Raw genomic sequence first — 24,672 nt, 5'->3', positions numbered from 1 at the left:
CAGGAGGATGCAGGATCCTCAGAGCCACCCACAGGGGCTTCCCATCAACCCCTGTCCCCCTCCAAGCACTACATGTATATGTGTGTGCATGAATGTAGAATTGCCTTTGAATTCCCTGAGCATACAGAAAATAAATCTTTGCAAAGCTGCACTTAGCAGGCAGAGTCCCACAGTGGCTTACAAAAGCAGGACAGCGCTGTCTGTATCAGACATGTGAGGCAAAAAGGTTTCCAAGTTCTACAAGCTTCTGCAAACCCCCAAATGAAGGTGTTTACACAAGGGCAGCATCATTTGCTATTTCTCTGCTTGTGCTGGGCTCCTGGGGGGCTGGCAGAGCCCCCCCCCCCCACCAACCCTGAGGTTCACTACCGAGATGTTCCTCACTGCCCTCGAAGAGCTGTGGGGAGCAGATTGAGCTGGGGAGGCTTTCCCCATCAAATTGTCACTTTGCCATGGGAAGAGCTCATCAAACTCTTCTGGAAGAGTAACCAAAGGCTGCAACACTGGGCTTACACATTGTTTGAAGAGATGGATGTGGTACTGCTCCATGGAGCTGGGCGAGTGGACCCTGTGGCACACGAGAAACACACCTTTATATCTTCAGGATTTGCTCCTAAAGGGTCCCCTAAAGGGACCTTGAGACCTTTTTTCCTCCCTGTCTTTCAGTGAACCAACCTCTCTTGTGTCTGCTGGGCAATGTCTTTCCAGAGACAAGGAGTACTGCTCTGTTTTGTGTGCATAAACTGGACCATCTGTAATTAAATTGCATTAAAAACACCCAGGGAAAGAGGGCTGATGGGTTTTTGCAGTCAGTGCTGGACATGGTGTACAGGTCAGATGGTCGCCAGCTGCGCTTGGATCCTCCTGCCTCCAGCTCTGCCAAACCACAAACCGTTCCTCACCAAAACCTTAATTATGTTGAAGGGGGAAAAAAATCTGCCTTTCAACATTAACCATTAGCGTATTACTTAAAATAACATAGAATATCGTAGAATCATTAAGGTTGGAAAAGATTTCTAAGATCATTGAGTCCAACCAACTTCCATGTCCCAATTCCCACAGTGTCTATTGTTACAACTTAGAACCCCTTTGATGCAGAAAGGGCTGCTATCACTTGAGGTTGTTTGCTCAAAGAAGAAGAGGAAGCCTACAGGACAGGAAGTATTTCAGCTCATTCCTCCCAAATCCTCATGCTTAGCATGGTAAACACTTCACTTTGCACACTCATTTACTAAAGGGAATCCATAAATTCTCCAGTACCTCATGCCACAATGTCTACATCCCAAGAAACGATTCATCCTAAATGCTCCTCTTCCGTCCTCCACCTGGGATGACAACAATGGACTTTTGACCACCTTCCTGGTGGAGCCTCTCCAGAAATGCTCACACTGACCATCTCAAATCCAGGTGAGTTCACTGAAAACCAAGAGCAACCTCTGCCAAACCCCACAGGATTTGTCTTAAGTTCATCTCATGGGTCTAGAGGGGAAGCCACACAAGGAGCAGCTGAGGTCACTTGTCCTGTTCAGCATGGAGGAGACTGAGGTCAGATCTTATCAGGGTCTGCAGCTTCCTCATGAGGGGTGGAGGGTGAGACACTGATCTCTTCTCTCTGGTGACCAGCAACAAGACCTGACAGGACAGCATGGAGGTGTGTCAGGGAATGTACAGTCTGGATACTAGGGAAAGGTTCTTCCTCCAGAGGGTGGTCAGGCACTGAACAGGCTCTCCAGGGCAGTGGTCACGGCCCCAAGGCTGACAGAGCTGAAGGAGAATTTGGACAGGGTGGGATTGCTGGGGTGTCTGTACAGGGCCAGGAGTTGGACTTGATAATGCTTGAGGGTCCCTTCCAACTCGGGATATTCTACGTTTCTATGAAGTTTCTACAACCAGAACCAAGCACAGCAGTGACCAAGGAAGGGCCATTTCTGGGTCACCAAGAGGTTAAAGTAAGACAATGAAGAAACCCTGTGTGGGTGTGCAGCAGGGTATGCCACAGGGAATGTAGCAGAATGTGCAGTAGTGTGTGCGACAGGGGTGCAGCAGGGTAGGCAGTAAGGCAAGCCATAGGGTTTGCACTTGGATGTGCAACAGGGGAGGCATTAGGATGTGCAATAGGATGTGTATTAGGGTATATAATAGGGTATGCATTAGGATATACCATAGGGTAGGCATTAGGGTATATAATAGAGTATGCAATAGGAAAGAATTAGGATATACTGTAAGGAAAGCATTAGGGCGTGCCATAGGGTATCCAACAGGATATGCAGTAGGGTAGGCAATAAGGTGAGCCATAGGGTATGCATTTGGGTGTGCAATAGGGTAGGCATTAGGGTGTGCAATAGGACGTGTATTAGGGTATGTAATAGGGTATGCATTAGGGTATGTATTAGGGTATGTAATAGGGTATGCATTAGGGTATGTATTAGGGTATGTAATAGGGTATGCATTAGGGTATGTATTAGGGTATGTAATAGGGTATGTATTAGGGTGTATATTAGGGTATACCACAGGGTAGTTCATAGGGAACGCATTAGGATATATCATAGGGAGTGCATTAGGATATGCCATAGGGTATCCAACAGGATATGCACTAGGGTGCACCACTGAGTATGCATTAGGGTATGAATTTTGGTACACATTAGGGTGTGCCCTAGGGTATGCCACAGGGTACCTACCCAACAGGGCACGCAGCAGGATGTGCCACAGGGTATGCAACGGAACCAGCCCCTTTCCACTGGCACCAAGGCATTTCCACCAGGCACTGTCTCTGCAGTGGGCTCTGCTGCTGCTCTGTGTTGGGATGTTCATGTCATGATGGGTGGTTGTCTTTTTTTTTTTTTTATTATTATTAAAAGAAGGTATCAGCCTTCTGTTTGATGTGCTGTTGGCCGTGGTTGCTAAGGGGAGCAGTGTACAATTACAGCCCCAGTGATGTCCACTCTAATAATACACTTGGCTCTGCATAGCTCAGATGCAGACACAGCCCTGCTATAAAGAGCACGGTTGTTCCAGCAGAGGAGTACTCCAACTTATGTTACATGTGAAGGGTTTGTGGCACATTGCTTAACACCCTCCAACTGAAAAAAAAAAAAAAAGAGCCTGGACATGCCAGTGAGTGAAACTGACAACCAAAAACCTCTCACAGGAGACTTACTTTTAATGTATTAATTAAGAAGGTATTTCTAGAGGCGTGAAGAAACTGTATATGTGTCCACTAAGATGTTCTTGCATGTCCCCAGCCATTCAAGCTCCCCAGGCCCAAGTCACTCAGGCCTGTCCCAGGGGCTCACATAGTTCAAAATCACTCCTGCTACCAAAACCCTAAACCAAACTCAACAAGGAGAAAATCAAACCCAAATCACAGAATCACTGAATTGTTTAGGCTGGAAAAGCCCTCTAAGATCATCAAATCCAACCATTCCTCCAGCACTGCCAAGTCTGCCACTGACCCACGTCCCCAAATGCCACATCCACATGCCTTTTAAATCCTTCTAGGAATGGTGCCTCCACCACTTGCCTAGGCAGTCTGTGTCAAGGCTGGACAACCCAGATGCCAAATGACCCCTGCAGTGCCCAGCTCCCTCATGGCAGCATCTCCACAAGCTTACCGGCTCTCTACTCCACAACTCCCCTTTCCACATCACTTTTCCTGAAAGGTTCACAGCACCCAAACTCAAGACTCAGTCAAGATTTTGGACCAAAACATAAACTGATGGATAAATTCAAACCACAGTTTTCCTGACAGACCCCCTTAGAGCACGAAATGTACCAACACTGGCTGGGAGGAAGCTTTTAGAGGAGCTGCTGGCAGGAAGGGGGATGATGTGACAACATTCCAGTGCTGCAGCACTGGCATCTCTTTTGGGATCAAAACAAGTCCCCTGAGATAAGCTGTGAACATGTGCAACCCTTGAGCATGAGTGCCTTGTCAACAGGTGAAAATATAAGAGGATCCAGGTTAAAAGGAGAGTTTCCTGCCTGTTCTGCAGCAGAAGGTCTTGTTGCTTGTGTTAAGGTCCAGTGGGGCACAGGGACGCTGTCTATAGGCACAGGGACGCTGTCTGTAGGTAGAGGGACACTGTCTATAGGTAGAGGGATGCTGTCTATAGGTACCAGGATGCTGTAGGGCATCTCAGCAGGTTAATGCATTAATTTCTGAGATCCTCTGGTGGGGCAGAGCTGTTGCCTTCACAGTCCTGAGAGAAAGGGACAAACAAGCCCCTACAAAACAGGAGCATCTGCCGGGAGCAGATGGGGGGGCGAGAGCTCCAGCCCCAGGCGCCAGCAGCACGGGGAGGGGATCACGTTGATCCCGATTTATCACACCCCGGCAGAGTAATTCCCCAGCTCGCCAGTGCCCAGCGAGCCGAGCTCCTTACGTCCGGGGATCAGATTAGTCTGAAAGGTGCTAGAGAGACACAAATCCTGCTCTGGAGCAGGCGTTTTATTAAAGGGGTGGTTTTTTTGGGTTGGATTTTTATTTTGGTGGTTTTTTTTTGTTTGTTTTTTTTTTTTTGATTAATGGTAAATTATTTAGAAATGGCTGATGGAAAATATCTGATGTGCTGGAGGGGTCAGGACTGAAGCTAGGTAATGTTAAATCATCATTCATCTATCTATCTATCTACCTATCATAATATATCTATATATATAAAAAATACATATAAAAATCAATATTTATTTTTATATATAGATATATGGGTATATAATAATTTATATCAATGTATTATTATATCAATAGGATATCCACATTACTCCATAATATGGTATCATATCCAATATGCCTTACTGATATTGATAATACATAATAGATCAATTCCAGTATACCATATTGATATTGATAATCAACCCCCTTACTTTATACCAAGGCAGTTGGAATGACTTTTGTGCCTCATACCTGAGTCTGTCTCCAGCCAGAGCTATCAAGCTTGAATACATAAAACAATTCCTGGTTTAGGGCTTAACCAAAGTATTTAATGAATCTATGTCAGTGCATCCAATCGTTTTGGTTGGAAAGAGAAACTGTGCTTAGAGAAAGTCAAAATCCTTTACTATCAGAAAGGAAATGTTAAATTATTTAATTTCACATAGCACTTTGCTTTTGACCTGTGGTGATCTGTCACCTTTTGTCCCATGAAGACATTTATAAAAGATGTGCAGTTTGGGGCTGAACAAATCCCTTCTGCATCTCTCTCCTTGTTTCAGCACATGAACTTGATCACCCGCACACCGTGCTCACTCTTTGCACTTCATTTCTCCCCATCTCTCCCCAGTAGACACCATGCTCCAAATCACACTGTGACTGGCTACATGTTCCCGAGAAGCACTTTGAGACTCTCTGGAGATAGGAGATATATTATTTATCCTCCTACATTCATCCTGTGAAGAGCTGAATGTGAATGCACTCGTTCTTGCCCATGATGCTGCAGTACAAATCAGTTTACTGGGTCTGTTGGCATGGGTGGCAATGCTGGGACGAGAGAATAAAGCAAATTGGAAGAGTCCTCCCTAACTCAGGACTCTCATCAGCCTCAATATTTTGCCAACACCCTGCTGCCCCTGGTCGTCGTTCCCAGACTTTATTTTGGATTTCCTAGGTCGCTCAGCCGAACAGGAAGAGACACAAGAACCACCTGATATGGGAAGAGTGGGATGTACAGAGGGTTTAGAGCTGCCTCCAGCCTCTTTGCTGCTAAATCTGGGACTGATTCTGACTGCAATTTGTCTCACTCTGATTTATAATAGCTTTGGAAATAAAGTGATCTGGAGAAAATCACCACCTGGTACAGGCAATGGGTAGGTTTGTGTGCTGCCCAAGGGCTTTGCAGGGCAGAGAAGAGAAGGAGTGGACATAGGGACAGAGCAATGACAGAAGCAAAACTGGAGCAGAAACTTTGCAGAATTATCTTAGGTTACATTAAATATTGATTTTCATAATTTTAATTTGTTCCTTATTTCTCTGCTTGCTGTGATGCCCAAAGGCCAACTCAGTGTACAGAAAGCCAGGCACAGCATCCAAGACAGGATCTCCAACAACAGCAGCAAGAACAATATCAGTCAAAAAACTGGAGCTCTGTATGTCCCCCAGATGAGATGTGTGTGTATGGGGGAACGGCCAATGGAAATGCACATTAAATTAAGGATGGAAATTCATGGTTTCAACTCTGTCTCCAGAGGCAGAAAGTTGGAGGTTCCCAGAAAACAACCCCCACTTTGATGGTGGTACTACAGTAAAAAATGCTCTTCTCAGCAGACCATGGGCAGTTGAGGACAGCCATTTTCCCCCATCATCCTCCACTATCAGAGAATCATCTAGGTTGGAAAAGACCTCCAAGAACATCAAGTCCAACCATTAACCTCATGGACCAGCTATCAGAGCCACTGCTTTTTTTCTGCTCCCCCTGCAACTTTGCTGTCACTGATGGTTTAGGAGCAGAACAACCAACCAGCTCTGCAGACATCAGTAAACAAGCCACACAGAATAATGAGTGAAGACACAAATTACTCCAGTTTTGTTTGCAACCAGAAACCAAGAGCGAGCCCTTCAGCCAGGTGATGCAACCAACAGCCCACTCAGGGACCCTGACTTAACTTGGAGTTGCTGGTGCTGAGATGGACCCTCCACTCTAACAGCCCACATTGTAAGACCCTCCCAGTTCACTTCATGCCATGGGGATGCTGCCTCAAACAACTGACTCATTTCACAGATGGGCCCTGGTGTGAGATTCTGTAATTCCACGTAGAGTTCATGAAATAGGAACAAAGAGCAACTTGACGATGCCCTCAGTGCCACATTTTCTATGGTAACCACAGACAAAATGGTAGGTACGCTTCCATTCTCTCATCAGTTGCGTTCAAAGGGAATTTGGAAACAGCTCAGCTCCAAACAGATGGTTAAGACCAGGTGAGGTGATGCTGCAGGCATCTAACAAACTTATTTTTTCTCATTACCTGCAACATATTGAGGAGCAGACTCCGGAACTTGGTTCCTTCCACCATGAAAAGGGCCATTTTGTCACACAGCTTGGCTGCTGTGGAAGCAAAGCTGCGGTCCGTCACCGCTTTCTGGTAGATGGTCTTGACTATCTCGCCCAGCATCTCCTCAGAGTTGGTGGAGTTCTGGGCCTCCTCCATGAACGTGGTGAGCTTGGAGTCAACATCACTGCTGTTGTTCCTCATGCTGTTGAGAATTTCAATTAGTTTGTCCATTTTATTCTTTTCAGGGTCGGTGGTTTCCACCGTAACTTCGTCCTGGTCCGTGAAAAGGGAAAGACAAGGCGTCTGTTACACAAGGAAAAAACAGACATATCAGCCCTTGTCCTTGCACAAGCAGCAAAGGGGGAAGGGGATAAGGGAGACATATAAACAGACAGAGAAAAGAGAAAAGACAAAGCATCTTTTAGCAGCATGATGGTATAATCTCAGCATTGAAAGCTACAAGCGCATGAATCCTGCCCCAGTAATGTTCTCTTTCTTCATTTCCCACAGCACTCCATCCCAAAGTCCTCCCCCTTGGCTCAGGGAGAAGATGTCCTTGGGGGTCCTGAGCTATCATGCCCTGAGTGGCTTTGGCATCTCGGACCAGCTTCTGGTGTCTGCGACATCATGATAATGGACATTTTTTGTGTCTCTACTTAGAAAGTGCACCGATGCTTGCAAAATTCTCAGACAACAATCCTGCAAAAATACCTACTTTTTAATATATATTTAAGAATGTAAATTGAGATCAAAGATGTCACATCAGCATTCGAAAGACTCAGCTTTTCCATCTCTTGGCTGCTACACGTTTCACTTCACATCATTACCACAGAAATTACTGCTTCTTTTCAACATTTTATCGTGCATTGCTCCTTCTCCCCAGTGTAAGGCATTGCATCCCACTTGTTCTGGCCTGCTCCTTTCTGCACCTCCACCTCAGTCTTACACTGTGCTATGCAATACAAACCTGTAGCAGTTTTCTGGACAACACCAACACCAACCAGTTGGAGTTGTCCAAACCTCCCATCAGGAGGCTGGTTGTGTTGACGACACCCACCCAAGAGTGGGTGCTTATGTGTGTGTTTCTTATGAGACTCTAAATTCCCGAGAAGAGTATTAATATGAATACACTGAAGGTCTCTGCCATACTCCCATTGCTTTAAAGAACACAAAAATAACTAACAAAATCTCTTCCTCCTCCCCATGCCACATACAGAAATAGTAAATCCTCATGCATTCAAAGGTATAAATTTCCAGCATGCACTCCCATGGAATCGTATGTGTTCATGTTATTTTTGCTCTGTATTTTGGAAATCTCATTAGAGATACCCTCTCAGATGCATTTTCCAGCCTTACAAAAGAATCTCAAGAATTTGAGTTTCACAGGGGGCAAATGGAGATATCATCTCCAGATTCCTCAGAAATCTGTGGTTGAATATTGTTTCCAAAAAGGATTTCTCCTCCGTCACTTGCATGCAATAGTTTTGTTATTGTTGGGTTGTTGGAAGGAAGGGGGAAAAGATAAGGGCATTTCAATTCATTGCAGAGATAAATGGATATCAACTTTAAAGTACCGGAGCCCAACTATTCAGCACTCAAAAGGCAAAGCTTGGCATTTAGCTCTGTACTTGTGGACAGACAAATTGCCTTTTTTAGATGTTTTTTTGCAAAGTGGATGAGCTCTGCAGATCAAGAGGGAACTTGTGTGTGCACCCTTCCCCAAGGGTAGGGGCAAGCCTTCCCTCACGGATAGGAGCAGAGTTCCCAGTCCTTGGAGAACTCAAGCTGGCAGCAACCTCAACCAAGAAGTCAAGCACAGAGCCTTAATTATGTCAATAAAAAGCCTCCTAAAGAAGCACAAAGACGCCTCATGAGAAGCGCTGACACCCGGAGATTAAGGTAAGTCAGATGCATTGATGGGAAGGTCCCTTGAGCCCACCCCACCTTTGTGTGGAGAATGGCCAACAGCCATATTCTCGAAAAAACCCAGAAACTCGAGGTTCCCCTAAGAAATAATACCTTTTCTTTTAGTCTCCTCCGCAGCCTGTCTTTGGACGACTGAAGCAGATTGATCTTGGGCCTTTCCCCGATGCGCTCGTGAATGCTGTCCTTCCGCTTGGTCTCCGACTCCGGGGTGTACTGCTGAGGCTGCTTCTCCACAGCCTCTGGGCCTCGGGGTGCCTCCGTGGGGATGTGCACCGTGCAGGCGGAGGTGTCCTCGATTTTCAGATTCTCAGTCTCTTTGGTGTTTCTGTGCGTTTCTTTGTCGTTGGGCGAGTGCTTCTGGTTGTGGTGCCATCTCCGGTTCTGGCTGTAGCCGTGGTGGCCCGTCCTGCCTGAGGAGTGAGGGGCCTGGCCTCCTTGGTAGACTTTCTGGTGGTCCCTGTTATGTTTGGTGCCACCTTGCTGATGATCCGCGTGCTGCTGAGACTTGTTCCCACTGGGAAGTCTCTGCTGTCGCCTGGAAAGTCAAAGAAAGTCTTTAGTTAATCTATTCCTCCATGGTTCTGCTTGGTTATCACATCTGTCCCACCAGATAGCCTGGTTCTTGGCAGGGGACCACAAAGAGGAAGCCAATTTCTTGGCATCTAACAATCTACCACCAACCCATGCTTCTAAACCTCTTTCAGTTAACAGTCATATTTCAGCTGGAAGTTTTTCTTGAGTTAGATAACATGACTTTGGTTCCCAGGAAAAACTCCCCCAGGTTTCTTTGTTTCTTCCACACTAACCAGGGAAAAACTGGTTAGCCCAGCTGAGTAGCAGGAAGTCAGGTAGGCTACAAATACCAGGAGTTATTTTTTTCTGAAGTCTTAAGGAGCTCCTGATACACCTGGATACACCAGCATCACCTGCTCCTCTTGCCTGCCAACATGGCACGCTGCTGCATGGGTTTGCAGTGAAACATTTTAAGTGGATTAGGAATTTCTGGGTGGGAAAAAATAAACTAAAAAGCAAATTATCAAGTAAACTGGTAATTTGCCCACACCAAATGGTTTTGTTTGGCCTTACTTTATGCATGTCCTTCATGATTGCTACACTGGGATAGGACACATGCATGGCTGAAGAAGAAGATGAGGGCCATGCTTGGCTCTGGCAGCATGGGGAGGCAGGACCACAACCTCCAGATGGAGGGCTGCATGCACAGAGCTCCAAATGGATAACATGGAAATTCGACAACCACAAAGAGGAGGAACTACCCAAAAAATGGTTTACTCGAGAGACTGCAATGTTTCAGAAGGAGTGAGCAAGCCCCTATGTGCTGGCTGTAACCAGTAGCCGAGATGGCAGGTCTCCAAAAAAACAACAGTCAAATGGAAGAAATGCTTTGGCAGCCTCAGACATCTCAGATTTCCAAACAGGCTGCAGCGTGGCTATCCCCAGTGAAGAAGGGAGAGCTGAAATGCCATCATCAAGGATGCAGCTAAGATGGAGATGGTCCTGGCACTGGCTGCCTTCACCCGAGACGATGCAGGGTTACCCTATGCACACCTGCAGCTCCCTGACTGCCTGCTGCCTTTTTAACACTCAGTCTTGGCTCTGAGAGCACGTGGGATGTTTTAATGCCTCGCTCCTCACAAGGCTGCTGGGAGCAGTGCTTGAGGGTGGCACAGGACATGTCCCCAGGATCATCCCCAGAAACAGGGAAACAACTCTGAGTGCTGTGGTGACCACAGCAGTCTGCATCTGTATTGGTTTTGTAGCCATAAAACCCCTGCTCAGCCTCATCCCTTACCCCAAACCCTCACCTCCATTCAGATAAATAGCAGCTTTTATTTTAACCCCGTCCCACAGCAATTAACTTTATTTTCATCACTGGCACAGCTCAGCTCAGGGCGCTCAGATGAAGGAAGCAGCCATTCACAAATACATTTCAATGGTCAGTGGTTCAACAGCCTCCAACCCTGCCTGCCAAAGCCATCTGCCCATGGAATCTGTATTCCTTGGCATCCCCAGGAGTTAAAACCTATTTTCTGAGGCCAACTGGCTTTTAACCATAAAGAGCGAGGGCTCATGTTTGGCGAACGTGGGATGAAGAGGCTTGTTCGTGGCAGTGGAAGGAATTTGTGTTTAGTCTCAGACCACCAGATCCGGTTTTCTGAGATATTCAGTGTGTGGTTTTTTTGAAAAAAAATTTTTTTTTTTGCAAGCTGAATGTCAGAGAATTAAAAAAACCCAACCAAATAAATAAATAATAATAATAAAAAAAAAAAAAAAAAAAAAAAAAAAAAAAGGAGGTGGGAAAAGCTTTCCTGTTTTCTGGAGCTTACAAGCATTTTATGAGTACAGATCCTCCACATCAAGTTTTCCTGGCATTTCTTTGTTTCCTCTCAGTAACGCAATCACATAAACCGCTCTGTAAAGAGCAACGCTTATTAAAAGAGAATGTCAAAATAAAAGTTAGTTAAAACCCTTATCTGTTACTAAGCCCTCACAAGCTTAAGTGTGCAAGAGTTTTGTTTTCTGCGGTTTTGCTCTTCTCTCAAAACATCTGAGTTTTAACTGTTTGGTTGCACTTCAAGTCTTGGGTTATAAGCCAGACAGTCTGCTACTGTATTTAATTTGTAAATATTGCACAGAAATTATAAAAGTTGCACACAGACATGGCTTCAATTTCAGCAAAAGTAAGGTAAAATGCATGGAAAATGAGCTGGGAACTAAAATTCTGCTGTAAATTCCTGCAAGAAATGCATGCAGGGACAGTTTTTTTCCTAAAGACACAGCGATACTATAAGCCAAACCCTTTGTGTTTAAGGGCCATGAATGAAAAAAAAGGTTTAAGATTAAAAAAAACCACCCAAACCAATTAAGTCAATGTGGAATGTGCAAGATTGTTCAGTTTGGGGCTGCTGCAATAGGACAGGGGAGGACAGATAGCTCCATCCCTGTTCAGGACAGATAAGAGGTGATACCCGCATGGCAAGGGGCAGAGCAAACACAGACCAAAGCTCTGCAGTCACTGACCACAGGATGAAAAATATCAGAGTTAAACAAGCCTGGGGAAAAAAAAAAGCAAGAAATAAAAGGAAGGAGAACGGCAAACAAGGAGCAACGTCCGTGACTTGGCAGCAGGCAGGGGTGTAGATGATCATCCAGCATTCAGGCAAAGACTAGTTCTGTGCTTTTATCTTCCCAACACCCCAGTGAAGAAGAAAAGCCAAGAAGAAATAGGATCTGTGGGGAAGAAGAGCCAAAGCAGGGAGAATGGGGCCCAGACCTTAAAAGTTTTTTTGACTGCACAGCATCTCAAAGCCTGGGAGGTTGGGATGACCTGTCCTTGCTCTCAGGTGTGACCAAGGAGCTGCGGACACACAGAGCTCCAGGAAGGGGCAAGAGGGGGACCTGGGCACTCCACCATGCACCCACTGTGTGTTGTTGATGGAAACAACCTTGTGCTTGTCCAAGGGCAGGAATGTAGGTGCACAGATGGCAGCTTGAGGTGTTGTCCCAAGATGGTGCCTTGGAGTGATGTGTCAAGGGAACCAGACCAGGTAGGAACACAAAGGCATTTCCCAACCTAGGCTTTTAGGTCTGAGATGCTGAAGGGAGGAACTGCTGAAGCCTGAATCACACAGCAACATCTCCAAGAAAAGCAAGAATTCACCCCAGAAAAATGCCGCAGTTACTGGGAAATCCTTCCCCTGCCCTTCTCTGCTCATCCTTAGCTGTGCATGCCTTGCAGGGGGCCCTACTTCAGCTATGAGAAAGAGAATCTAGACAGCACAATCTAGGCCTCTTATCTCTTGACTCCATTTAACACTAAATAACTATTTTCACTTCAAAGGCCGAATTCCAATTCATTTCAAAACTCCCCCGACTTCAGCGGGACTGAGGATTTGGCCATCAGTCATCGTAGAAACTGAGAGACACAAAGAAATTGGAAAAGTAGTCAAAACCAAGGGGAGACACTCGGGGTTGCCAAGCTGGAAATAGGATGGTATTGCTTCTGCTATTGTTTCTCCACCCATTTTTTTATTTAATTAATTAAACAAGATACCTTTCAACAGAATTTAGATCTGACAAATGTCTGCTCTGTTGGAGAAGCCTACGAGAACGAACCTAAGGCTTCAGCTGTCTCAGTGATTACCAGCCTACGTGCTCAGAAATACAGGATTCCTGCAAGTTTTTACTACATGGTTTGCTCCCAAGGAAAGGAGCTGGAAGGCACAAGGCTGGGGAAAATAACTCCAGACACGTGGACAGCTGTGGTCTAAAACACAGTTGCTCTGTCCTGTCAGCCCTGCCTGTATCCCCCCTCCAAGCAAGTCAAGTCCTCCAAGAGCCCCAACCATTTGTCTGGCATGTGGAGAGCTGGAGGACAACACGGGGTTACATTCTCCTGGTGGTTGCATGGAGATTTGGTTTGGCAATTCTTACAAACACTAGGTAAGGAGTTACATTAGAGCACTGGTCTGATGAGGAGTGTGTGAGGGAGCTGGGGGGGGGCTCATCCTGGAGAAAAGGAGGCTCAGGGGGGACCTTCTGGCTCTGCAACTCCCTGACAAGAGGGGGGAGCTGGGGGGGGGTCGGGCTCTGCTCCCAGGGAACAAGTAGCACAATGAGGGGAAACGGCATCAAGTTGCACCAGGGAAGATTCATGTTGGATATTGGGAAAATTTCTCCACTGAAAGGGTTGTGCAGCCCTGGCATAGGGTGCCCAGGGTAGTGGTGGAGCCTCCATCCCTGGAGGGATGCAAAAGCCTTGCAGATGTTGCCCCTGGGGATAGGGATATGAGTTAGTGGTGGCCATGGTAGTGCTGGGGGAATGGTTGGACCCCATGGTCTTGGAGGTCTTTTCCCACCTCAACAATTCTGTGATTCTGTGCATTTCTAGTGGCACTCGAGACACTTCCCCCATGATGCAGAGCACCTTGTATGGCCAGACAGACTGAGATCCTGTTCCTGGACTTACGGACTGGGTGCTCTCAACATGCTGGTTCCTGCCTTTGAAGAACCTGTCTGAACACCCCCAATCCCAGGCAACCTTCCCACGGGACAAACTTTCAAGGACACTATAAGCTCCTTGCAGAGGAGAAAATTTGATTTAGTCCTGCTTTTGTGCAAAGCTTGATACTTGCTGGGCATGGCCAGGGCCATCCAACAATCATGAACTAATGTGGACTTGCAGCCACTTAGGCAAGAGGCTGAGAATGAAGAGCAGTGACGTGGTCAAGGTCAAACCTTCTCTATCCCCTTCATCCCTCTGAATCTTGAAAGAAAACATTCCTCACTGTATTTGGCAGATCGTAAGTTTCTCTCCACCCTTTCCCCTGCCCAGAGAGGGTCTCATCTCTGTGCCAGGATGCACAGGAATATAATGCTAAGTGTTGGAAGTATCTCACGATCAGCTTTGCTATTCACTTGCCTAACACTGATTAGCAACTGCTGTTATAAGGGACAGATTAAGATCACAGAATCACAGATTAGTTACATTTGGAAGGAACCTTAACGATCATTTAGTTCCATTCCCCTAGATCAGGTTGCTCCAAACCCTGTCCAACCCAGCCTTGAACACTTCCAGGATCTGCTGCAGAAATGGACACTGTGGGATCTTCCACTCTCATGAGGACACCAGATCCCACTTATTCATGATACCCCTCAAAGTTGGAGTAGCAGAGCATCCCCAAGGAACTCAGCAGCTGTACCTGAAAATGAAGAACTGGGGCTGGATCTGTGGGATGACAGGCCACTGCTCTCTACCTCCCTTCTGAAAATCCCACCACAACTTTCCATTCAGGGAGGGAAATTAAAGAAACAAAACCTCTTAGAGTCACTACTGAGTCAAACTCACAACTTAGCAAGTGGGTTCTTCCCAGCTGTACTAGCTAGCTGCCCAGGATACTCATCCTCAGCAGGGAAAGGGCAGGAAGAAGCAAAGTCCTCTGAAACATTCCCTTGAATAAACCAATTTCTCCAGGCTCAGCCTTTCTGAATTAAGTGTATTCCAGCCAGACCAGCTGCTTCACTCTGTGTGATGCAGCTCCATAAATAACTGCACTGGCACCCCCAGGGAGGTGCTGCTGGAGAGGTTTGGGCATGGCAGTACTGCTGTGGTCAAAAACACTCATCATCACTGGCTTTGGGTACCTAAGGGATGTTGTGGTCCAAACTGGATGGCCTAAAGGATCTCAGTGAGGAGCTGGAGGAATTTTATAACATCTAAAACTGGTCCTGGAGGTCTGGGGAATATTGTTGTTAATATAACAAGGAAAAAGGCCTGATTTCCCTCAAAGGTATTCTTCACCAAACCTACTTCCATCAAAGGTGCTCTGATGTTTCACGTGCATGTATAATAATAACTCAGTGTTGCTTTAGTGTATCACAGCCCAGCTCTGGCCATTTTCTATCCTTGCTATGTCTGAGAGTGAGAAACACTCAAATAAGCTTGAAAGTTCCACACAATTTAATCCAAAACCTCAAAACCCCCCCGAAAGCAACAACCAACAAAAGCTCCAAGGACGAAGAACACAGGATTTGTGTGTGTTCTCCCTTCAGCTTTCTCTCTCAAACTGGTTTCACTTGGCTCCAGTTTCATTTTTGTTTGCATTTTTCCCAGATGAGAAGGGAACAAGATGTCATGTCCACTCCTGAGAACAAAAATGAAATTATTCACACTTCTTTCATGCCTTTCTGTCACTAGGGTTAAAGGCCACCCCAAATGCTAGACTAAGCCCACGCTGTCTGGACAGACACAGCATTTTGGAAGTGTAGAAAATCCACCTGTCAAAATGGTGGTGATTGAGATTTAGAACCACCTTTGAACAGCTGAGATGAAGAGCATGCTTTAAGTCTTACACGTATGCATCTTTGAAAACATACAATGAACTCCAGAAGACAAGTACAGCCAACAAAAACAACGCTATGGGGGTAGAGATGTTTTTGATGAGGCTCACAGCCTCTGGCTGCTGGGAAAAGCATTACAAAACCTTCATGTGAGCTGCCTACATGGGCACAACTTCTCTTGTGCCTGGACATCACATCTGCCTTTGTTTGTTAGAGATGATTTCGTTTGGCCTTTACAGCATAATTAGACTCACTATAAAACCAAGAGCATTGATTTTTACAATGAGGGTTGTAAAACACTGGCACAGGTAGCTCAGAGAGGTGGTGGATGCCCCATCCCTGGAAACATTCAAGGTCAGGTTGGACAGGGCTCTGAGCAACCCTGGTCTAGTGGAAGGTGACCCTGCCCATGGAAGGGGGTTGGACTAGATGAGCTTTAAAGGTCTTTCCAAATCCAAACTATCCTATGCCTTGTACATCCAAAATCCCCATTGACTCTCAAGCAAACGGATAAATGAAGAACTTCTCCCCCCACAGCGATGGGTGGGACATTCACAGGACCGGCACACGAACACCCAATCCAGGCTGTGCTGCAGGAGCAGAGACAGCACTGCTGGGCTGAAGGACATGGCACAACATCCCTCAGAACAGACTCGAAAGCGTCGAAGAGCGAACTTGTGTCTACTGCTGAAGTCCAGTAGAAAGCTCTCACACACTGAAATGCTTGGCTGCACAGGCTGCCTGAGTCAGCTATTTTCTTCTAAGCTTCATGGAAATGAATCTTCAGGAGGAATTTAAGTAGCTGTTTCGCAACACCAGCTTGGGAAAGACATCCCAAGTACAGATGGCATGTGAGATAGCTCCAAACCAGCTCTTTTAATGCTTTGCTGGATCTCCCACAAATCATTAGGGATGTCCAGATGGAAGCCCTTGTTGCATAGAGCGGGCAACCAGCTAGGAAGGCACCCTCTGGACTTCAAGGCTGAATGCCCAGACTGGTGTAGAAATCACTGCAATGATTTCACATAGAAGTTGTTTGGAAATGGTTCTCTTCATAAACTACATTACTCGGAATTATGTTGTTGCATTCTTAGCGTACTGTAAACATGATTGCAAAAACTACATGAAAACCATCGGAAAAGACGGTGACAAAGAACTGAATCCAGTTTAGATGAAATAGTTTAAATTAAGACACAACCACAGCATACAACATTTCCCAAACACTAATGGATCCTGGACTACTGGTAAGAATGTGACTCGAATGAATATAGATTCATCTTTTACTACTTTGCAATAAAAGAGCTTATACTTCAGACTCCAGGCTGCCTCCTTTAAAAATACACCCAGGCTGATCAGTTATCCTGAGATCTGATAATCCTCCAAGAGATATAAACTTTAAACCCATGCCAAGATGCACAGACAAGATGCACATAAACTTTAAACCCATGCACAGACAAAGCCCACCACCATCCCTCCATGGTCCTAGCCCTCAAGACACATCCTAAATAGTACCATGAGCCCCCCACCTGCTGCCTTTTGTGTTCAGCTGTCCTCCTTCAGACCTCTGTGACTCTTTGACCTGCAGCAAGGAGACATCCTAGTTTTTTTTTTTTTTTCCATATCCTATTTATACCAGTGCTTTCTAGTGAAGAAATAAATGTCTTTCCCATAGGAGCTAAGGCAAGATTTGACAGGATCTCCTAACAGCTGTCCAGACACATGAGATGACCCAAAGTCAATGGCAAGCAATTACTTCCGACGCAGGGGTCCAGTAAAACACCAACCCAAGCTGCAGAGATGCTTTGGACTTAGGTGTGTCAGAAGCCTTTGTCAAACACATTGAATAAAATTCTTTAAAAATGATGTGGCAGGCTATAACATTTAGCGTGGAGTTTTGGGAGCCAGGATTAATCTGGAAATCGATTTACTGCAACCCAGTGACAATCCTAAGCTTTTTCCCAAATGCTCTGTCCCGCTGTCAGAAGAGTTCATAGAATCATAGATGATTTGAGTTGGAAGGGACCTTTTACAGGTCTTTTAGCTCCTGGCAATGAGCAGAGTCATATTCAACAAGAGGAGTTGTCTACTCTTGACCCAAATCCTGCCTCCTTCCTTATGCTATCCCTAATGCTCTCATGGGTTTGCTCTGTCAGGATCTGATTCACTCACAGAATTTACTTTCTCTTGGATAAGCTTCCACTCATCAGTTTTCATGGGAACACACTGCTTGGGGGCGAGGTACAGAGCTGGGTCACCTTCTGCAGCTCCAGTGTCACGTAGCTGTTGGTCCTTGCTGCCTGGGGACCAGCGCCCCCAGCTTTAATCAGGAAATTAGGATGATCCATAGCATCTGCACAATGCTGGGAATGGCTGGAGCAATGTTAGTTTAAATGAAAGAAAGAAGCCTGTTGTCCACTCATGCCCCGGAGGCTGTCACGCTAAATAAAGACATTATCAGAGAAAGAGCAGAGACTCAGCGCCTTCATGCCTGTCAATGACCCTGACACCTTCCAAATCAATCTAGGGACTCTCTTTCCCACAGATGGTCCCTTGGAGACAGACTGCTGTGGCTTCAGCAGGAATAAATGGAAACAAAACAGTTAACAAATATCCAAAAATAGAGCATAGTTAGCTTTTTTTTTTTTTTTTTAATATGGAGATGAAAAATCCCTGGGTGATTTATGTGCCAGCAAAGACATTAGTTGCATATAATAGATGCAATATTTTTAATACTAATATTTTGGGCTGAGACAAGAGCCGGAATGGAAAGTATTTCCAGTGCCTTGACTTCTTTATTTTGCAAACATCAGTTGCTAACTGGGGTCAGACAGAAATATTGTTTCTGCAACAAGAGCCCAAACAACTTGAGCTGGCAACTTCTTCACACACTGACCATGCCAGGAGGCCCTGCAGAGCTTCAGCACGTTGTTCCCTCTCAGGTCTCCGGGGCCAACGTCCCCCAGTTGGACTTGGAGGGAGAAGGAGTGGGTGGTAACTGGTCTTTTGCTGAGAGGCTGGCTACTTGTCATGGTCAAAAACTGGAAATCACCACCCAAACGGTGCAACCACACCACTGAAGTGCTGCTGGGCTTCTTCAGCAGGGCCAGGTCTCATAGAAAGACTTCATGTGACACAGTGGATGCCATAAAGCCTTTTTCTTATATCCATCTAAAGCATCAACGTGTGCTTGCTTGCCCTTGTCTCTGAGTTCAGTTGCCATGTACTTCGGGGAGCAATTTGGCAGCGGGAAGCCCTGAGTGTTCATTCCAAAGCATCACCAGCAACGGCACATTTACATCTGAGGACTGAAAGCGCGAAAAAGAAGAAGATTATTTCACTTCATATTCACTCCAGCAATCAACTTCTGACAACAGCTCCACGGACCCGTGCTGGAAAACAAGGTGTAGATGGATAAACCCATTTCCAGCGCCGAGGAGCCGTGCCGGAAACACTCCACCAAAGAGAAAGCCATTTCAATAACAGATCGGTTTCCTAGTGCAGAGGAACCTGCCGCTATATTTCCTTCCCTCAATTCTGGCCGGCTGAAATAGCATCACGTAGTCACTTGTGTTGTGCACCGTGTGACGCTGAGAGAGCAGCCCTGAGGGGCAGTCTCGTGGGTGCTGGGGTTCACACATATCTGGTGGCCACAAGGTTCAACGCAAGGTCTGCAGTGGGGGAAGGTCCAAACACAGCCCCTTTCCTCCCTTCTGCCTCGGTTTCCTCGCAGGCAAAGGGGAGATGCTGAGAGCAGTCCTCTGCCAAAAAGCGTTGGAGGTGGATAAAACACTGCTCTGGTGTTCTACTGTTCATCTCTGGCCGTCTGCCCTGGGGACAGCTCTTGCATTGCTTCCCTGTGGCCCACCCTACACCTAAGTGACCCAGAGATACCCTACTGCAGCCTTTCAGTTTTCCCTTCCAGAGAGGGCTTACTAAAAAAAGGGAAAGTGACTTTTTACACAGGCAGATAGTCATAGGACAAGGGGAAATGGTTCTAAATTTAAAGAGGAGAGATTTAGATTAAATGTCAGCAAGAAATTCATCCTGTGGGGGTGGTGAGGCCCTGGTACAGGTTGCCCAGAGAAGCTGTGGCTGCCCCATCCCTGGGAGTGTCCAAAGCCTGGTTGGAGAGGTCTCGGAGCAACCTGGGCTAGTGGAAGGTGTCCCTCCCCGTGGTATAGGGTTGAAATGAGATGAGCATTAGGGTCCCTATCAACACAAACCATTCTGTAATTCTGTGATTTTATAAAGATTACAAAGGTCAAATTTTATGAAGGTCAGATTTTATAAAGATGGCAAACCTGGGTGGAGGGCCAAAAAAAAAAATTGCTCAGAGAGCTGAAGCACCTCTCCTGTGAGGAAAGGTTGAGAGACCTGGGGTTTTTCAGCCTGGGGAAGGCTCTGCAGAGACCTTAGTGCAGCGTTTCAGTACTTAAAGGGGAAAGAAACGTTAGGATCATTGAGTTCAACCATTAAGAAGAGGAGAGCACTTCTGGGAAGCAGCGCTGTGTGCCTACCCTGTTCTTCTCACACTTCTCCTGGGGTCACCTGGTCTCGCGTAAGGCGTCGTCGCATCTCTCCTCTTTCTCTCACGGACCTCCCGAGCCAGCCCCAGTACGCCTAGCGTGCAAATTAAAAACTCCTGCCCCTCCGCTGACAGAGGGCAGAACGGCAGACGCCAGGTAAAGCAGGTTATCTCCCGGCTGGGCGGAGGGGCTGCGTGCACGGCCGGCGGCGCACACACGTGGGCAATTACCCGCGCGCCGTAATTCATTAGGCCGCAGTAACACAATCACCCAGCTGAGCCCTTCTAGGAGCAAACCGCCGAGACGATATTTTCCCCTGGGGACTCGCAGCCCGGAGAATTAATTTAGTGTAACAGCTCCCAGTGATGTCGGAGACAATCAAACCGAAACGACGATCTGTCTCTCAACTGTTTGCCGGTAACAAACCCCTGGGCTGAGCCGTGAGGCCGCCGGCTCCGCTCAGGCAGGCGCAGCAAGTACCAGCTGCTGGGACTGTCATGGCTATGAACACTTAACCCGTGAGGAGACTCATTGTAAAGGACCATCATTCCAATAAGGAGATCTTCACCTCGCTCTTGAGGATGCTCAGCTTCAGCTGGGACAGCTTTCTTAATCATATGGTTTAGTTGTAGGCAGTCCTGTGAGGAGCAGGGAGCTGGACTTGATCCTTAGGGGATCCTTTTATTTGGAGGTGTTCTATGATTGGGACAAAGGGGAATGGTTTTAAACTACGGGAACACATGTTGAGATTAGATATTAGGGAGAAATTCTTGTCTGTGAGGGTGGTGAGGCCCTGGCATGGGTTGCCCAAAGAAGCTGTGGCTGCTCCATCCCTGGAAGTATCCAAGGCCAGGTTGGATGGGGCTTGGAGCAACCTGGTCTAGTGGGAGGTGTCCCTTCCCACGGCAGGGGGTTGGAATGAGATGATTGTCAAGGTCCCTTCCAACCCAAACTATTCTATGATTGTTTTCTGAGATGCACCTTTAGTGCAGTTGTTCCTGAAAACATGACCTGTCCTTCATTACCAGTGCAAAGTTTCTGAATCTTAAGCAGAACTGCAACTATTATTTTATCATCTTTGCTTAGGTGCTTTCAGTTGCCTAGAAGAGTTTTTTTGATCATTACACTCTAAACACTATGATTTATCCAGATGCTAGTATTGCTGTTCATCATTGCAGGCAAGTACACCACCAGACTTACTTCTGTCCTTAAAAAGAAAAAAATTACTGGTCTTGAGTCTGCTCAGGAGAAGAGGTAGATTTTCATAGCAACCACTAAGCCGGCTCAACTCCTCTGCAACCTGCTCAGCATGGGTGGCTGTGACATCCCCACTGAGTTTGGGATGTTCCCTCTGCACCCACAAAGACAGTCCCTGTGGTGGCTCCAGTAAACCCCATCAGCTCCCAGGAGGGCATGGACAAGACAGGAGCATAAGGAAGAGGATAAACCCCTGACTTCCAGATGCTGCTTCAAGATGCTGCACAAGGTTCAGAACCATGTGCTGTTAAATCTAATTAATTTGATTTGGAAATCCTACTGAGAAGGAAAGGGGTGTTTCAACTTCTTCAATTCCTTCCCTTCCTCTCTCTTTCCTCTGTTCCAACAGAAGTTCAGCAAATACACTGCAAATTATTTAGCTCAATGCTAATTGTCAGTAAGTATCCAGTCCATGTCAAACATTTCGTTTTGTTCCAGCTAGGAATGGCCCTTTGGCCCTAAAATAACGTCTTAATATTGTTGCTTTCTTTAATAAACATCCTCTCCTCTCACTGCAAAGCCCTCAGTAAATGGCCCTGAAAGAACAAAAGACATTTCTGTATTGTTTTAAGTTCTCTTCCTTTCTGAAAAACCTCAATTAAAACGGTGAAAAAGCAAATGTGTTGCTACTATACTCTGTAATTATGAACTCATTTCTATTCACTCTCTCAGCAGGAGAGCTTTGTCATGTTGACCTCTGGGAATGGGTTTCTAAGGCTCTTCCAAAATTTCACAGCCTTAAAACCGACACGCTCATGCCAGCCGTAAAACACGTTCACCTTCGCCTTCACCCAAAATAACTTGCAATCCTCGAGTCCAGGGTGAGGGCCATCCCTGTGACTATTTTTATTTGTGAAAGTAGCCCTAGCGCTGGCCATGAATAGATTGGCAAGGGAGTGGCTCTGGAAACAGTGCAACCCCTCCAAGACAGCACGAAAATCGCGTGAATGCGGGCTGTCAGCTTCTTGTAGAGAGCTTTCAAATAAATGCCTTGCATGGCGTGCTCCTGAGTGATGGAGCTGGGATTCCCTTAACAATCTTTCCAGCACAAAAACTACCTGGCCTGAAGAGGATGCACGTGAGGGCGACCCCAGCCTCTTGACTTGCCAATGGGATGTTTGTGGGAAGACGTGTGGAGATTTCCTTTCGCGAAGTCCCCTTGAGAAAACATTTTTTGAGACAAGATACCGGGACAGATTGGTTATATGTGTGTATATCCTGCTATCACATGTGTGTATATCTGCATCTTTAAGCACACAGTAAAAGATTAAGGAAGGTAAGCAAGAGGTAAAACCATTTTTTTTTTATAAGACATGAAATAGTGGACAAGAAGATGATGCCTGAGAACTCAGAATTAGATAACAGTCAATGCAGATGAGAAGATTTTCACATAAACTAAACTAATACTGTCCTTCAAATACACTAGAATAAGCTAGAATAAAATTCACACATAGGACTACAAGCCACAGTGCTTTAGGGTCCAGTCCTGATCCTCCCATGATTTCATGTGCCAAAAACACATCAAGGCATAAATATTTATGCACATATACATCCATAACACAACTTAGGTACAGCTGAGTACAGCTCATCAACCACATTGCCAAAATCCCACTAAATCCCAAGGGTTTGGCTCAGTTCATGTTCTCCCTGAAATGGAAGGGCCAAAAGCATTGCAGCCACGCACCTCCTGATACCACCATCTCCTCAGACCCCTCCAGTTCAGCCAGTTCCTGCCTTAGGATGTACCAGATGCATCAACTGGACATCCACCCACCAGCTCTCTTCCGGAAGAAACCTTCTAGAAGGTGCAAATTGTTAACTGGAATGAAAATATTAGTAGACTTTAAGGGGCTCGGGGCTAAACCCTTCAGCTTGTGATGACAACATTTCTGTTGACAGCTGTTTATGAAAAAACAAGGGCAAAAAGAGGCTACTACACACCTCAACCAGGCTGCTGAAACACCAGTGACTGGTGCTAACTCCTGCTCATCAGCAGCACCCAGCCAGCTTGGCTGGTAGACCTTGTTGAGGTCAGCCTCCCCAGGGGATGGGTAAGAGGGGCTTGTTCTGGCAGCCTCAGAAAGGGGTTCAGCTAAACAGGGGTGAGGGATCTCATCAGCCACGTGTGTCTCCCAGGTACAAACACAAGCACATTTTCTACAGGCACCAGAATGGCATGGCAATGTTTGAAGTGGAGACTGCTGCCCTAAAGCTTCTCAAGAAGAACCAAGACAGTACTCTATGTGAGCATGAAAATGTCTAGGTGGATACCCTTGCTTTCCTTGGCTGAGAAGGGTTTTCCCCTTCAAGAGACAGGAGAGAATGGGATCATGGAATTGTAGAATGATTGAATGGTTTGTGTTGGAAGGGATCTTTAAATATCACTTGTTTCTACCTCCTACCATAGGCAGGAACACCTTCCACTAGACCAGGTTGCTCCAAGCCCTGTTCAACCAGGCCTTGAACAATTCCAGAGATGGGGAGTCCACAACCTCTCTGGGCAACCTGTGCCAAGGCCTCACACCCTCATAGCCAAGAATTTCTAATATCTAATCTAACCCTGCCCTCTGTCAGTGTGAAGCCATTCCCCCTTGTCCTGTCACTACATGCCCTTGTAATGAAGGTCTCAGTGTCAGTTGAGATCAGAATCCCCAGTCTGAAGTTTTTGTTCCTGCTGAAGAGAGCCCAGAAACAAATCCCTGTCCCGGCGCTTCCTCCAGTGTGAGGTGGTTTGGCTCAACTCCTCCCACAGCTCTTTGTTTTTCAGACTTCCTTGGTTCTGGTCAACATGGGAAGGCAAAATAAAGCAAGGAAATCTGTTCTCTATAAGATGGCCAGACTAATGTGGGGGTGAAGCATCCTCCAAAACTTCACTGAACACATCCCCTCTGAGCATAACAGGAACTTTGGCCTCCAGTTCATATATGGTCAACATAGCCATGGACATGTGGTAGGATCCAGATGGTAGTGACATTGGAGATGCTTTATAGCATCTTGCTTGGCTTCCGGCCCATTCTGGTGCTGGTTTCAAAAGGTCTGGTGTTTGCCCGCTCCTTGCATGGATTTCAAGCTGTGCTAGGGCACCTGATATAGCAACTGTGATCATGGAGGTGAAGCCCAGCAG

At 46.3% G+C, this 24,672-nt stretch overlaps 1 protein-coding gene across 4 annotated transcripts in view; it reads right to left on the bottom strand.

Annotated features, from left to right (window-relative positions):
* Positions 1–24,672, bottom strand: part of CTIF (cap binding complex dependent translation initiation factor) — a 150,506-nt gene that overhangs the window by 34,996 nt on the left and 90,838 nt on the right. For 2 of the 4 annotated variants that reach the window (XM_027724323.2, XM_039390620.1), the window contains 2 exons: positions 9,001–9,442; positions 6,955–7,254 (listed from right to left, as the gene is read on the bottom strand). In XM_027724323.2, coding sequence (XP_027580124.1) covers positions 6,955–7,254; positions 9,001–9,442 — 742 coding nt within the window. Of the gene's footprint in view, positions 1–6,954; positions 7,285–9,000; positions 9,443–24,672 lie in introns of all 4 variants that reach the window. The other 2 variants (XM_027724322.2, XM_027724324.2) reach the window with 1 other exon arrangement.

The sequence above is a fragment of the Pipra filicauda genome, unplaced genomic scaffold (assembly GCF_003945595.2).
Source record: "Pipra filicauda isolate LSUMZ 115617 unplaced genomic scaffold, ASM394559v2 scaffold128_size5466820_pilon, whole genome shotgun sequence".
In the NCBI taxonomy this organism is placed as follows: Eukaryota; Metazoa; Chordata; class Aves; order Passeriformes; family Pipridae; genus Pipra; species Pipra filicauda.
Note: the sequence above shows the minus strand (reverse complement) of the source record. Positions and strands in the feature narration are given on the sequence as shown.